At 38.0% G+C, this 16,052-nt stretch overlaps 1 protein-coding gene across 1 annotated transcript in view; it reads left to right on the forward strand.

Annotated features, from left to right (window-relative positions):
• SCN9A (sodium channel, voltage-gated, type IX, alpha subunit) overlaps window positions 1–16,052 on the forward strand; it is a 166,177-nt gene that overhangs the window by 85,464 nt on the left and 64,661 nt on the right. The window contains exons 8-12 of the mRNA XM_010858941.1: window positions 4,722–4,785; window positions 6,028–6,169; window positions 10,348–10,554; window positions 12,144–12,431; window positions 14,643–15,014. Of these exons, the coding sequence (XP_010857243.1) occupies window positions 4,722–4,785; window positions 6,028–6,169; window positions 10,348–10,554; window positions 12,144–12,431; window positions 14,643–15,014 (1,073 nt within the window). The remainder of the gene's footprint in view (window positions 1–4,721; window positions 4,786–6,027; window positions 6,170–10,347; window positions 10,555–12,143; window positions 12,432–14,642; window positions 15,015–16,052) is intronic.

The raw sequence follows: 16,052 nt of genomic DNA on the forward strand, positions 1-16,052 counted from the left end.
TAAAAAAAAATGAACCTAAAACAAGAAAACTGAAGATTTTCAAAGTAAAATTTTAATGTATTTTTTTTTTACTAACTGAAGGATAAGGAATTTAGCAGATTTTCCTTTCCTTTTTTAATTTATTTTTTTAGCTTCTGATATTATTAATATGATCCTAAATTTTATATATTTCCCAAAGACTTTATTTCTAATTTTATGCCATAAAAATTTATATATCTTACAGGTAATTGCTGACGTTTATATTCTGTTTTATGAATTGGTTTACAGCACTTACTTAAACTTGACTTTTTATACTATGATCACTATGTCCTTTTTTCAGAATCTTCGTCTCATTCCTGGGTTGATGATTTGAGTGATTTTTAAAAACATTTTAGAATTGCTATAAGCAATTTTTTTGAAAGGAGTAGTAAAAGCTCTTAGATTTTGCAGTGTGTCCTCTTGTTGTGTTTACAATGACAGCTTAGCTAAGAGTGAAATTTTATACCATCATCTTCTCCCTCAATTCTGTATATTATTCTTGATTTTAGTCTGAAATATACTTTCACAGCAGAGATTACTGTGTTAAATCTGAGTTTGATGTCCCACCTGTTTGTTGTGTCATGGAAGCCTGGTCTCACTGCAATATTTATTCAAGCATTCGTTTATCATGTCTTTTTATTGAATGCTTCCTCAAGCTAAGCATTGTGCAAGTTTCTGGAGCTGCAGCAATGAGTATGGTAGCCTCAGACCCAGCATCCACAGAGCTTATCATCTTGGGGGAATAAAAGAATAGAAGGAGGGGAACAGACAAATAACAATATTATAAGTTATAATAAATGCTATGCAAAGAAAGTAAATCTCAGGGGCTGAGATACCAACTAAATGAGAAACCTTCTCTGAGGAGGTGGCATTTAAGCAGAGATATGAAGGATAAGAAGAAGTCATAACACAGTGTAAGTGTATATGGAGGCTGTTCCTTGAGTTAGAAGGAAGAGCTTATGGGAAAGCCCTAAGACTGAAAGAGTATGTATTTAAAGAATGGGAAAGAAAAAAGAATGGGAAAACAGCAGTATGGTTAGACTTTAGCAAAAGAGAGGCAGAATGGCAACAGAGAAAGTAAAGGGAAAAGGCAGGGGTCATTTCATGAAGGATATTTTAGCCCAAGGAAAGGAGTTTTGATTTTATTTTAAATGCAGTGGTTTTAATCACTTTTGCCATATGGAGAGTTCACTGCGCAAGAATGGATAGTAGACTGAAATATTGAAAGGATGTTGTTTCTGTCATCCAAACAGGAAAACATTGTGACTTCATCTTGAGAGAAGTCAGAAAATGAAAAGGGTGTGTTCAAGATGACCTATATAACTCATGGATGGATTAAAGAGGAGAGGAGGGCTTGGGGATCTCATCTAGGTTTCTGGCCATAGTAACTGGATAGGTGGCAATGGGAAATGAGGGAAGAGTGGGCAGGTTTATAGGAGAAAGTCACTATTACCCAGTTAAAATTGAGAAGTCACTGGGACATCCAAATGGAGATAGAAAAGTAGACAATTGGAGATTTAAAAATAGAGACCAGAGGAACTGCCTAGTTTGGAGATACATACTTTGAAGTATTCATCAAAAGGAAAAGATATGTACACACCTACCCACATTCTTCTGAAAAACCCTGATGTTTATAAGTAGGTAGAGAATGGGCAATCTGGTTTTTAAAACAAATTTGGTGGTTAGAAGCTGCTAATCTCCACAACCCTAATGTCTGAAAGCAGGTAGAGAGGAGTACCCCAAAGAAGACATAGAGAAAGAGTGGCCAGTAAAGCAAGAAGCAAAGATATAAGTAAGGATGCCCAGAGAAGACAGTAGATTGAGAAAAAGGGAAAGCTTGTGTTGAATGATGCTGCAAGATCAAGGATTAAGGTTAAGGTCAAGGATGATGAGGATGGAGAAATGTACATTAGCTTAAACAACATGGGAATCATTAGTCACTTTCATGCAGAAATTTCAGTGAAGTGGTAGGAGTACAGGGTGGACTAAGGCGGTGACAGGGGTGAATAAGACAGCAGAAAGAAGAGAAGACTGTGTGTGTAGACAGTTCTTCCAAGACATTTGTCTATAAGGGAATCAGAATAACAGGGACAGTGGCTGGCGTTTTTTTTTTTAAGGTGGATTTTGATAGAGATATTTTTCTAGTGCTAAAGAGGAATGAGTAGTAAAATATGGATTAATAATTCAGGAGAGTAGGGAGAGGCAAGTCCTTGAGAAAATGGAAGAGCGAAGGGGAGAGACATCTCCACCATTGAAGCAGGAGGAAAGATGGAGGAGCAGGCTGCAGTGTTCATCAGAAGAGGATTAAGTCAAGCCCAGGAGTTTTTATTTCCACAGAAAAGTGTGAGATGTATCATTGGCTAGGAGTAACAGAATTCTTCTCTTCGTATTACATTCTCCCATTACATGTTAACCTTAAATTCTCTCGAGGCTAATTACCTTAATACTTTACTGTTTACTTGTTTAGGAATTATTTTCAAGTGTTCCACCAGACCAGCATGAGCTTTCCCATTGCTTTCCCTTTCATCATTCATGCGCTGAATTGAATAGTTAGCCCTGCAGCATGCCTATGCAGGCAGCTGTAGAGCCCACTTTTATAAAGCAACTCCTCAGTGATTGGCCAATATGAATCAGCATTACCTTAAAGGATGACTCTAAAGTAGTCTTTCCATAATAAAAAAAGTCTCAGAGATTTATGGATAAAAAGTTACATGATAACCTCCTCCATCCTCATTCTGCCATGCCCACCCTCCCTGAGGCACAGGATTTTTTTTTTTTTTTAAAGCACAGTGTGAGAATTTTCTCCCCAAACTAAGAGGCTTTATTGCTTTGTGTCTTCTAAGATTTGTGTCTTCTGAATAATGCCAAACGGTGATGTGTAAGTTGGTCAGTCTTACCTGAAGTTATTTAATAAAAGCTGCTGCTCTTTGAGTATTTATATAGAAAGTGTGGGGCACTGTGTTAAGTGTTTTACACGCAATATCATATCAGTACTATTCAACAGCTCTTTGAAGTAGGTGTTCCTATCCACATTTTACAACTGCAATAGCCAAATCATAAAGTGGTAAAGCAATTCACTTATATATGAAAGGGTGGAAGCAATATTCAAATTTAAGTACATCTGACTTCAGAGTTTTTGTTCTACTGTTGCTCCAGAGGCTGCTAAAAATGATATCTTTATTTTTTTTTTTTTTTTGACTTGAGCCAAATAGGAAGTTGAGCCCCTATTAAAATGTTTTTTTTGTCCTTTATACCTTTACTATGTACTTTTGGATCAACCCTCTGTATTAAGAATAAGTTGTTGCAGTGAATAAAGGAAGAGTTATGAGTTCCTTTACACCTGAAAATGGGCACCAAGGGTACCATGAGAGGGGAAAATGTGCATTTATTTCAGTTCAATGTCCTCAACATTCCAGAACTTAGTAAGTCGTAAGTAGATATTGATTAGTGAGTAAACAATGAGAGAATTTCAGAAAATACATTTCCTTTGCTTGTGGTTTTGCCATGCCGGTTCTTCCTCTTCTGGAATCCTTGGAGCTCTTTCCCTTCTCTTCTCCCTCCCTCCACTCCCCTCCCTTACTCCACTTCCTCTCTGGGTTCACTCATCAGATCCCCTTGGCCTGACTGTAGTTGATACTTTCACTGACCTTAAGACATATCCATCCACTTACTTACTTGACAAATATAATTAAATACCTAGTAATCATTTCAAACAAAGAACAGCTAAAACAGAGATCCTGGTTTTCCTTCAGGCCATTTCTTTGCCTCAATCTTCCTTATCCCAGGTAACTGGCACCGCTCTGACCAGTTGACACATCCCCGTGTCCCCTCTCTTCCACACATCCCACACACATTCCTAAAGGAAGAATAGATACCTTTATTCTACGCCCTTCTCTCCATATCCATGGCTACTCTCTGGAGACCTGTCACCTCTCACTGTAGTCTCTTAGCTTGTATCCCTGCCTCCACACTTGCCCTCCTATTGTCCAGAGTCCACAAAGCAGCCACAGCAACATTGTCTTGTATCTCTACTTCCTACTTCTATTGCTTCCTATCATACTTAAAATCCAAACTCCTTTGCATGTCATGCAAAGACTTGCCACATGGCCCCTGCCTATCTCTGCCACCACAATACCCTCAACTCACTACACTGTAACTGGGCTGACCATTTTGCTGTTTTGTCCCATATACCAATTTCATTTCCACCTTAGGGTTTTATTCTGCTCTTTACTCTGTCAAGATGTCTCTTCATCAGGATCTTTGAGTAGCTGGCTTCTCTGTAGCCTTTAGGTCCCAGTTTAAATGTCATCTCTTTAGAAAAGACTTCCCGGGCCACCTTTTGTCACACTTTCTTAATATATTTTTATAGGGCATCTTCCCCTATGTGAAAATCCCTTGTATATTTATTTATATACTTGTTAAGCGTTCTTCACCATCCCTAGCCTCCACCCTTACCTGAGCATAAAGCTTCATAAAACTGATGATCTTATTTATCTTGTTTGTCATTGTATTCACTGCCTGGCCCATAATAGGTTATCAGCATTTTTTGAGTGAGAATTTATAAGAATGCAATAAATAAATGAATGCCTATCGCCGGGCCTGAATGTATTTGTAAATATATCTGTTTTAGTTAACTTACCTGCTCAGCCACTCTGAAAGCTTACACTCCATAACGTGATGTTGTCCAATTTCTTCCTAAACAGAATATTTTTATTACTTGGAGGGATCCAAAGATGCTCTCCTTTGTGGTTTCAGCAGTGATTCAGGGTATGTAATATTTGTTTCAATTTTAGTCTAAAGACTGAAAAATAGAAAAAGCAAGTTCAATCAGTTTGCTAAGAAGGACCTTTGATTCTATGTTATTTTCTTATATTTCATGACATTACTTGACACATTCTGTCCCACAGTGAGTCCAGACTTTAAAACGATCATGGTTAATGCGTACTTTTGAAAGCAAGACGTAGGTATGCTTGGATTAAAACAAGATACCAGTCATATATATCTTAAGGAAGTAGAAAGAAAGTTACTTCCAAAAAACCCAACCAAGAGTTGTTTGGATAGTTTCTAGCCTTTCTTGTTTCCAGAAAGAAAAGTGATAAAATCAGCTTTTCTTTCCATCCCTAAATTCTACTCATTCTCCCATCGAGTACAGTTCATGGGTGACAGAATGCAGTGACAGTTTGGCCACTCTAAACAAAAGGGTCCCACGGACTTGGGTAAAGCTATTTTAAGATATCATATTTATGTAAGTACCTGCTGTTTCTCCCATACACAACTTTATTTCTGCTGTAAGGCCTTTGTTCTTGCACTCTTACTGCCCAGAAATCCCTTGACCAGACTCTATGTACACAGGGAACATAAAAATAAACAAGATAAAGTTGCTGCTCCCAAAGACACATCAAAACACCTTTTATCTGTCATTGTGGATACCAATCTACCAACTTTAAAAAGACAAAAAGTCTAATTATAAATCTCCATGAACTTACACAATTGCTATCTGTTGACTGTTGTTGATTCTAGTTCACCTCAAGAATAATTTGGGGAAACAGTTTTATTAGAGACCTGTATATTAATATCAATCTTTGTGAATATAAGAATTTTTATATGATATCAAGTGAAAGTTTTCAAGTTTTGATGGTTGTTGATGATGATACTAATAGCAGCTACCATTTATCAAATGTTTTTTATGTACAGGAAGTAGGTTAGGTAATTTGCATACATTATCTTTTTTAAACTTTAAAACAATCTTAACCTTTGGAAGTATGTATTATTATCTTGTCTCATGGAAAGAAGAAACTGGGCCTTGCAGAATTTAAGTAATTTGACAAAGTCAGCAACTAGTAAAAAGTAGGGATGGGGTTGAAACCCACTTCTTCCTGACTTCAAAAAGTGTGTTCTTAAAAATTATTCGATATTGTCCCCCTGAAAAGGAAATCTTGAGTTTTTGATTTCTCTGTAAGACTCTTCAGCTTGCATCCTCTGACTTGTGATATTCTTTCTCACATGTAGTCAGTGTCCAGAAGGGTACACCTGTAAGAAGATTGGCAGAAATCCTGACTATGGCTACACGAGCTTCGATACTTTCAGCTGGGCCTTCTTAGCCTTGTTTCGGCTAATGACCCAGGATTACTGGGAAAACCTTTACCAACAGGTGCGTGCCAAGAGAAGCATTCATTGTATTCACTCCACAAAAAAACTGATGTATGTGCTAACCAGCTTTATGTATGAGATATTTTATTCGATTTAGAATGGAGAAAACTCTATTGTATTAGTCCTGTGTGTTCTATTTCTTGTATTATTAGAATGGATCATTCTTAAATCATAAATTATTTTCTTATCTTTTCTGGGCTTTTTGATCTCCAGATCTCTTTCCCTCTTTGTGAATGAAGCATCCCATGGGGTCCTAGGTAAATAGCAAGAAATATCCTATAACATTTTCTCATAGCACTGCTATACACTCTATGCTTTCCACACATGCCTCCCTGCTTACAGTGCTCTAAATACTAGGCTCTCCTGTGCTCACCGTGCTTTGTCTTTTAACTACCTTGGACACTTGTTCTGGACTCAGTAGTATCTCCCCCAAATTCATATGTTGAAGTCCTAACTCCCAGTACCTTAGAATGGCTATGTTTAGAGTTATGGCCCTTAAAGAGGTAACTAAGTTAAAATGAATGGCTTTCCAGGTAGCTCATTGGTAAAGAATCCACCTGCCAATGTAGGAGATGTGGGTTCAATCCCTGGGTCAGGAAGAACCCCTGGAGAAGGAAATGGTAACTCACTCTAGTATGCTTGTCTGGAGAATCCCATGGATAGAGGAGCCTGGCAGGCTGCAGTCCATGGGGATGCAAAGAGTCAGACACGACTAAGCAACTGAGCACAAGTTAAAATGAGGCCATTTGGGTAGGTTCTAAACCAATCTCATGTTCTTATAAGAAGGAAACATTAGGACATGAGTGAGAGACACCACACACACACACACACACACAGAAAATGCCAAGTGAGGAATTAGAAGGTGGCCTCAGGAAAAACCAAACCTGCCAACACTTTGATCTTGAATTTTCATCATCTAGGACTATGAGAAAATACACTTCTGTTGTGTAAGCTACCCAATTTATAGGATTTTGTTATGGCAGCCTGAGCAAACTAGAATAGGAATGGAAGACTCAATTCATGACTCTAAGTTTTCCTCTCCTAACTCAACTGCAGGTTTCATCATCCATCTCTTGTAGTGGAATTCTTCATTCATGTGGCCATCTCCTCCAACTTACATGTGGTCTTCTGGGGACTGTGGGCTCTATCTTTTCACCTGTATGTTATCAGCACCCAACCTCAAGAGAAAGGAGACCAAAAATGATTATTTTGTATTATAAAAAATAGGTTCATGACATTGTACAGGAGACAGGGATCAAGACAATCCCCATGGAAAAGAAATGCAAAAAAGCAAAATGGCTGTCTGGGGAGGCCTTACAAATAGCTGTGAAAAGAAGAGACGTGAAAAGCAAAGGAGAAAAGGAAAGATATAAACATCTGAATGCAGAGTTCCAAAGAATAGCAAGAAGAGATAAGAAAAGCCTTCTTCAGCGATCAATGCAAAGAAATAGAGGAAAACAACAGAATGGGAAAGACTAGAGATCTCTTCAAGAAAATTAGAGATACCAAGGGAACATTTCATGCAAAGATGGGCTCAATAAAGGACAGAAATGGTATGGACCTAACAGAAGCAGAAGATATTAAGAAGAGGTGGCAAGAATACACAGAAGAACTGTACAAAAAAGATCTTCACGACCCAGATAATGACGATGGTGTGATCACTGGCGTAGAGCCAGACATCCTGGAATGTGAAGTCAAGTTGGCCTTAGAAAGCATCACTACGAGCAAAGCTAGTGGAGGTGATGGAATTCCAGATGAGCTATTCCAAATCCTGAAAGATGATGCTGTGAAAGTGCTGCACTCAATATGCCAGCACATTTGGAAAACTCAGCAGTGGCCACAGGACTGGAAAAGGTCAGTTTTCATTCCAATCCCAAAGAAAGGCAATGCCAAAGAATGCTCAAACTACCGCACAATTGCACTCATCTCACATGCTAGTAAAGTAATGCTCAAAATTCTCCAAGCCAGGCTTCAGCAATATGTGAACTGTGAACTTCCTGATGTTCAAGCTGGTTTTAGAAAAGGCGGAGGAACCAGAGATCAAATCGCCAATATCCGCTGGATCATCGAAAAAGCAAGAGATTCCAGAAAAGCATCTATTTCTGCTTTATTGACTATGCCAAAGCCTTTGACTGTGTGGATCACAATAAACTGTGGGAAATTCTGAAAGAGATGGGAACACCAGACCACCTGATCTGCCTCTTGAGAAATGTGTATGCAGGTCAGGAAACAACAGTTAGAACTGGACATGGAACAACAGACTAGTTCCAAATAAGAAAAGGAGTTCATCAAGGCTGTATATTGTCACCCTGCTTATTTAACTTATATGCAGAGTACATCATGAGAAACACTGGACTGGAAGAAACACAAGCTTGAATCAAGATTGCTGGGAGAAATATCAATAACCTCAGATATGCAGATGACACCATCCTTATGGCAGAAAGTGAAGAGGAATTAAAAAGCCTCTTGATAAAAGTGAAAGTGGAGAGTGAGAAAGTAGGCTTAAAGCTCAACATTCAGAAAACGAAGATCATGGCATCCGGTCCCATCACTTCATGGGAAATAGATGGGGAAACAGTGGAAACAGTGTCAGACTTTATTTTTCTGGGCTCCAAAATCACTACAGATGGTGACTGCAGCCATGAAATTAAAAGACGCTTACTCCTTGGAAGGAAAGTTATGACCAACATAGATAGCATATTCAAAAGCAGAGACATTACTTTGCCAACAAAGGTCCGTCTAGTCAAGGCTATGGTTTTTCCTGTGGTCATGTATGGATGTGAGAGTTGGACTGTAAAGAAGGCTGAGCACCAAAGAATTGATGCTTTTGAACTGTGGTGTTGGAGAAGACTCTTGAGAGTCCCTTGGACTGCAAGGAGATCCAACCAGTCCATTCTGAAGGAGATCAGCCCTGGGATTTCTTTGGAAGGAATGATGCTAAAGCTGAAACTCCAGTACTTTGGCCACCTCATGCGAAGTGTTGACTCATTGGAAAAGACCCTGATGCTGGGAGGGATTGGGAGCAGGAGGAGAAGGGGACGACAGAGGATGAGGTGGCTGGATGGCATCACTGACTCGATGGACGTGAGTCTGAGTGAACTCCGGGAGTTGGTGATGGACAGGGAGGCCTGGCGTGCTGCTATTCATGGGTTCGCAAAGAGTCAGACACGACTGAGCGACTGATCTGATCTGATCTTTCTCAGATTGCCACAGGTTCTTCTTTTGGCCTGTTTTGTCTGTTTCATTTCTGAGAATATTATAAATGAATATAGAAATTATATGGAAATCTAACTTTACAGGAAAAAATATGAAATATACAAATGACTGTTTAAGGATGCAAAAAGATACTCACCTTTACTGCAAATTAAGACTAGAGTGACATATAACTTTTCATCTCTTGGAATGACAAAGATCAAAAAGTTGATCAAAAGGAAGATACTGTCTGATTAAGCTATGGGGAGGCAGATTTTCTCACACATTTCTGTGAACCACTGGAGAGGCTAACATGGGAGTTTCTATGAAAATTAAAATGAATATACCTGTTGACTTAAGAATTCCACTACTAAGAATTTATCCAAAAGAAGAATTCAGTAACAACTGATACTGATAGAAAAAGGAACTGAGTTTTTAGAGAAAGGATAAAGAGACTTATTTTTCAGTTAATATCTGTTGGTACAACTTAATTTTTTAACATGTATTACATTTAACAATGTTTAGTGTTAATTAAAAATATGTAAAAGTTGAATACATAAGTTCATTTAATAAGGCTATTTACCTTGTGGTAACATAAACATTAATATTTAATATATCAGAATGTGATACTATAGAAATTATCTAGTCCTATAATTTGAAAATGAGTAAAAACAGCTAGTTTTTGAGTAATTTTCAGACTAGGGGAGAAAAAAATTCAGAGTTATTATTAAGCTTATCATAGTGTAGAATCATATTTAATTTTGGTACAGGCTTAATACATTGCTATATCTTTTGTCTTGGAAAAGTGTGTGTTTTAATACTGATTGTTTTCCATGAAGATACAATTTTATTCCTTTATTTTTTGATAACATGAGACTATACAGAACTGCTTGATTTACCATGCCTTAATATGCCATTCAAGTTGAAATGATTTACCAAAAAAAAACCCTTTGTGTTATTAAAATAATGATTTCCTTTTTTGCCTAGACCCTGCGTGCTGCTGGGAAAACCTACATGATCTTCTTTGTTGTGGTGATTTTCCTGGGATCCTTTTATCTAATAAACTTGATCCTGGCTGTTGTTGCCATGGCCTATGAAGAACAGAACCAGGCAAACATTGAAGAAGCGAGGCAGAAAGAGTTAGAATTTCAGCAGATGCTGGATCGACTTAAAAAAGAGCAAGAGGAAGCTGAGGTATTTTTATTTGGTTTAAAATTCTTCCTAGAAGTGAACAGGCAAAGGGGAACAACAGAACCCCTGTGATCTCTGTCCGACCTTTCCCAGGGAGATTTTCTCTCCTGGATTCTTTCATATAAACTGAATTTTCATTCTGGTGTGGTCAAAGGAAGCAATTTGGTATTGAGTTAGACTTGACATCTGCTTCATTCTACCTTAATCAGCTCACTTCAGCATGGAGAACGTTCTAAGCTCTTTTTCCTAAGCCTGTTCCCCATGATTCCTCAGTGTGTATGGTATTAAGCAAAGTCCCAAAACATTTATGATGTTATTTCCCCACACTAACAATTGTACACGTGTCCTTAGGGAAAATTATGTTGATATTAGAGTTAACAAATACACTGTGGAGTAGAAAGCAAATGGGCATCAGTTTTGGTTAAAGTTGCAAAAATTTTAAGGTAATGTGAGATGTTGAAAAAATCATACTTATGATTGTGACCACTTTAGATTAAGTCACAAATTTTTGTGGATTTTTCCTTACTCCTCCCTCCAAAGGGGTACGTCAGTGGAAAAGTTTGAGGAAGTTTGTACTAAGAGAACCAAAATTTCAAGTATTTTACATAAGTTGATGGTTTGACCTAGTAAAATCTCTTCAAGAAATCTAACCTATTGGGGGAAGGTAGTAATCTGTAATGCAGAGAAGCTTTTAGGCAGAAAGATGTTCAGTGTAATATTTTAATATTAAAAATCAGAAAGCATTTAAATTTCCAAAAATTAGAAAGTAGCTAAGAGGATTATAATATTTTTGTGTATTGAAATATTACTCAGCCATAAGATATGTGTTTTAAGAATATTATGACAGGAAAAGGTGTTAATATAATAATATATTAAGTCATAGAATACAAAATTGAATGTAAGATATACATTAAAAATATATGAAGACTGAAAGACGTGTTAATGCCAGTTATTCCTGGGATGTAGGATTGTGAGTAATTCTTGCTTTTTATTCACAATATCTTTAATTCCAAATTTTGTAAGGGTTGGAAGGTTTTACAAGGGTTTTTAATAATAAAACCTTAATTTTTATAAAAGGGTTAGCACTAGGCTATTGCAGGAATTTCCTGGGTAATCCCTAAAAGTGTCTTTTATTTTCTTGATATATTATTCTGTAATAATTAATATTATTTTAAAATAATTCTTTCTTCATTTAACTATAGAAGTGCGTGAATCTATTGATAATATTGAAGTATACTGTATACCTGAACAACTTATACAAATGAATTATCTTATCACACGGTTGATATGAGTTTTATGTCCCAGAATTATCTACAGTTAAAACTTTTACAATACTATTTAAAATTGCTTTATTATAAGTATAGTAATAGTATATAATTGTTTAATTATGAAACACAGTAGGGCTTTATTAACAATGCAGGAGAAGTGATAAACATATATTTTATAAGCTCTCAGTCATGATGCAAAGGAAACATTACTTCCCGTATGAGGGACAGGATTATATGCACAGTATAATTAAATTTGTGGTAAAGAGGTGCATTTTGCAGTTCTTGGAATTGACTCACTGTGTGTGTGTTCTCTTGGTTCAACAGGCAATAGCATTAGCAGCAGCTGAATATACCAGCATTGGGAGAAGCAGAATAATGGGTCTGTCTGAGAGTTCTTCTGAAACATCCAAACTGAGCTCTAAAAGTGCTAAAGAAAGAAGAAACAGGAGAAGGAAAAAGAACCAAAAGAAACTCTCCAGTGGGGAAGCAAAGGGAGATGATGAGAAACTGTCCAAATCGGAATCCGAGGAGAGCATCAGGAGAAAAAGTTTCCACCTTGGTGTTGAAGGTCATAGGCGAGCACGTGAAAAAAGATTGTCTACCCCTAACCAGGTACCACTGACACCCTCACATGTGTGTTGCCAGAGGTGGGATCACGGAGTTCTGTCTGAGGGAAGGGCGCTCAGGAGAAGAGTGAGTGACTTCATTAGTATGTTTTTAGGTAAAAACCTATTGATGACTGGGCATTTATGGAAAGAACATAGAGATGTATAGTCTTCCATTTAAGTTTGACCATTTTGAAGGAGCTTATAGTTTTAGAATTGTCATATCTTCTCCAATATAAATATCCAAAACACATGTTCATGAGAACCAGCGTAGAAATGAAGAAAACATTTACAGTATCAGTTACCTTTTCTTGTTTTTATTTAGTCTTCATTTTGCAGTGCCTCATTGGTTAAAAACTAACCTTAGATTAGTTTTTTTCTTTTTTCACCAGTGTAGGTACACCAGACTACTGTAGGTAGTCACCACATGACTGCAAGGAGTCACCACTTTAGGGATCACCAGAATATCAGTCACCCAAACCTTACTGCCTCTACCCCAAAAGGTACCAGTCTCTAACATCTAGTCCCTCCCATAGTCTCTTATTTCTCCTTGTGTGGAATTTCTCTTTCCTTTTTTTTTTTTTTTCCCCCACTGACACCTCTGTATTTCAGACCTTCCTGCCTACAAACCTCCAGGAGCAAGAATTCCTATTCTTCTTTACACGTCCCTGGTTTCCACTGCAGAGTCCCTTCAAATAAGTTTTCTAAAACCAAGTAGTTTTTCTGCTCAACTTAAAACATAAAAAGCAGACAAAAACTATGTTGAATAGCCACTGACTACAGAACAAGCCCCACGTCTTGTCAATGCCTTGGCTTTGATCTAGTCCCACTCTTGTCAGCCTGCATGTAGCCTCGGTCCACCACCACGGTGACTCTCCCCTCCATGCCCTATGTTCTCATGGCTTTTGACTTGGTGCACATGGTTTCCTCTTCTTCCTTGTTTTCCTCCTGGCATGGGGCCACCCATTCGTTGCCCCTTAGCTCAGGGGCCATCCATCCACAGAGTCCTCTGTTCTCTCTGCTCCTCCCAATCTGCTCTTCAGTTACCCACTTAGAATTACTCTCATTTTCATTTATGTCATTAAAATTTCTAGCTTCTGCTGCTTAAGTCTGTAGGACCCTACCAGATATACACAAAAGTGAAAGAATCCCTTCCTTCAAAGATTTCATAATCTAGTTGGGGAGATAGAACTTGAATGTAATATCGGTTAAAAAAAAAGCAAAACAAAACTATGAGTGGAGCAGTTCAAGCTAGTTTTAAGGTAAAGACGTTACTATATGCATTTCCCATTATTCTCAATGCCTATCACATTGTCCTTAACATAGTAAGCACTAATGTTTATTGAATTAGATACACCCAAGGAATATGCAGTTTGATTTATACACATAGTTTATCTTGGACACAAGTCATATAAATGTGACTTGTTTTCACCTCTTTAGTACTGGACAGCTTCTTCTCCATGTTCTAATATTATTATGGGGGCTTCCCTGGTGGTTCAGCGGTAAAGAATCCACCTGCCAATGCAGGAGACAGGGTTCAATCTCTGGGTGGGAAAGATCCCTTGGAGAAGGAAATGACAACCCACTCCACTGTTCTTGCCTGGGAAATCCCACAGACAGAGGAGCCTGACGGGCTACAGTCCACAGTTTCCCAAAAGAGTCAAACATAACTGAGTGACTAAACAACAACGACAAAAAATATTTTTAAGACTTTGTAAATCCATTGGTAATTAGAATGTCTTTCTTAACAGACCGTAACTGAGCCCTCAGTGTGCAGGGTAGAGTTGCAAGCAACGGAATGCAAAGATGCGTACAGTGTGGTCTTAGCCTCAAGAAAAGTTTCAGTACTTAAGCAATGTAGGGGTTGATGTATGAACAGCTCGGTAACAGCTATTAGTATCAAATTCTTTTTTAAGTAATAATTTATTTATAGCAACATGAATGGTACAGAATGAGTGGAGAGATAACTTGATGCCAGAAGTATAGAGAATGATACAGTAGCAGATAACGCACTTGGTCCTGAAAAGATGAACTTTTCCAGTCTCCTCATTCCTTATTTGAAAGAATTTGTTGTTTTGCTGAATTTCTTTGTTTTTAAATATGTTTCTTTTAAATCCAGTACAGAGCCCTCTGCCCTCAGGTCCATGGTCTTCATAGGAGTTCTAGGAAATGCACGTCTGCTTCAGCAGATACACATCACCTTTTATTTTTCCTGCAGTCACCACTGAGCATTCGTGGCTCCTTGTTTTCTGCAAGGCGGAGCAGCAGAACAAGTCTTTTCAGCTTCAAAGGTCGAGGAAGAGATGTTGGATCCGAGACTGAATTTGCCGACGACGAGCACAGCATCTTTGGTGACAACGAGAGCAGAAGGGGCTCCCTGTTTGTGCCCCACAGACCTCGGGAGCGGCGCAGCAGTAACATCAGCCAAGCCAGTAGGTCTCCCCCAGTGCTGCCAGTGAATGGGAAGATGCACAGCGCTGTCGACTGCAATGGCGTGGTCTCCTTGGTGGATGGACCCTCCGCCCTCATGCTACCCAATGGACAGCTCCTACCAGAGGTGATAATAGATAAGGCAACTTCTGATGACAGCGTAAGGACGTTTTAAATAGCTCAGGCATGGTTCGGCCCTTATTCTTGCATCCATCACTCTCTTTGCTGGAGGGGCCTTCTCTCTGGTCCTCTGAATGGCTCTGCATCTTGCAATACTTTTTATGCTAGAAACACACCTTTAACTGATTAATGTAATCCTTATACTATTGTTGTAGGTATCCAATGCCAACATATTTAAAATCCCATTTTTGAAAAAATAATACTTATCTACTGATATTATACTTGATTATGACTCACCCCCTTAGAAAACAATATATATCAGCATAAAATGCATTGATAATGCTAACATTATTAGTTGATAATACGTTCCATGTCTGTAAGATTTGGGTTATTTGCCACCTAATGCTATTTTTTCAAGTCACTACTTTATATATACCTTGCTCCAAGGGATCTTATTTGAGTTCTTAATAATTAATAATAGTAATAATAATAGCAGACACGTTAGTATTTATAGCAGCCCTAGGAGGTGATATATTACTATCCCTTTTATACACCTGGGGAAACTGAGTCACGGGGAAATGAAACAATTTGTGCAAAGTCACTCAGCCAATAAATGGTAGTCCTGAAATTCATAAAGAGGCCCTCTGTTTCTGAGCTTGTGGTTTTAACCACCACACTTTCTCTCCAGGATGTGGTAAACTTCTTAGGAATAGTTTAGAGTAACTGTGATTTTCCCCCACACATAAATGAAACACACTGTTATCATTAAAAGAAATACCAAAATTCTTTCATCTGAAATCTGTGAATAAAAACATAATATCCAAAATACATACGTAAATGCAAACATATACATATAAGATAAAAATAAAACACCTTTCCAAAACAACAATTTCAAGAGTTCGGGAGTCATTGAGTGGTATGAGAAAAGGGTGTGATGAAGCCTGAAAGTGAGATCTTTCTGGTTTTAGAGTTTCTTGGTTATGTGTTAAGGTCACTCACCATGTTACATTGTGTTGCTTGATATTGGAAAGGCTTTGACTAACTTAACAAGCTCTGAACTTGTGCCACCTATTCATAA

The sequence above is a fragment of the Bison bison genome, unplaced genomic scaffold (genome assembly GCF_000754665.1).
Source record: "Bison bison bison isolate TAMUID 2011002044 unplaced genomic scaffold, Bison_UMD1.0 scf7180017864452, whole genome shotgun sequence".
Taxonomy (NCBI): domain Eukaryota; kingdom Metazoa; phylum Chordata; class Mammalia; order Artiodactyla; family Bovidae; genus Bison; species Bison bison.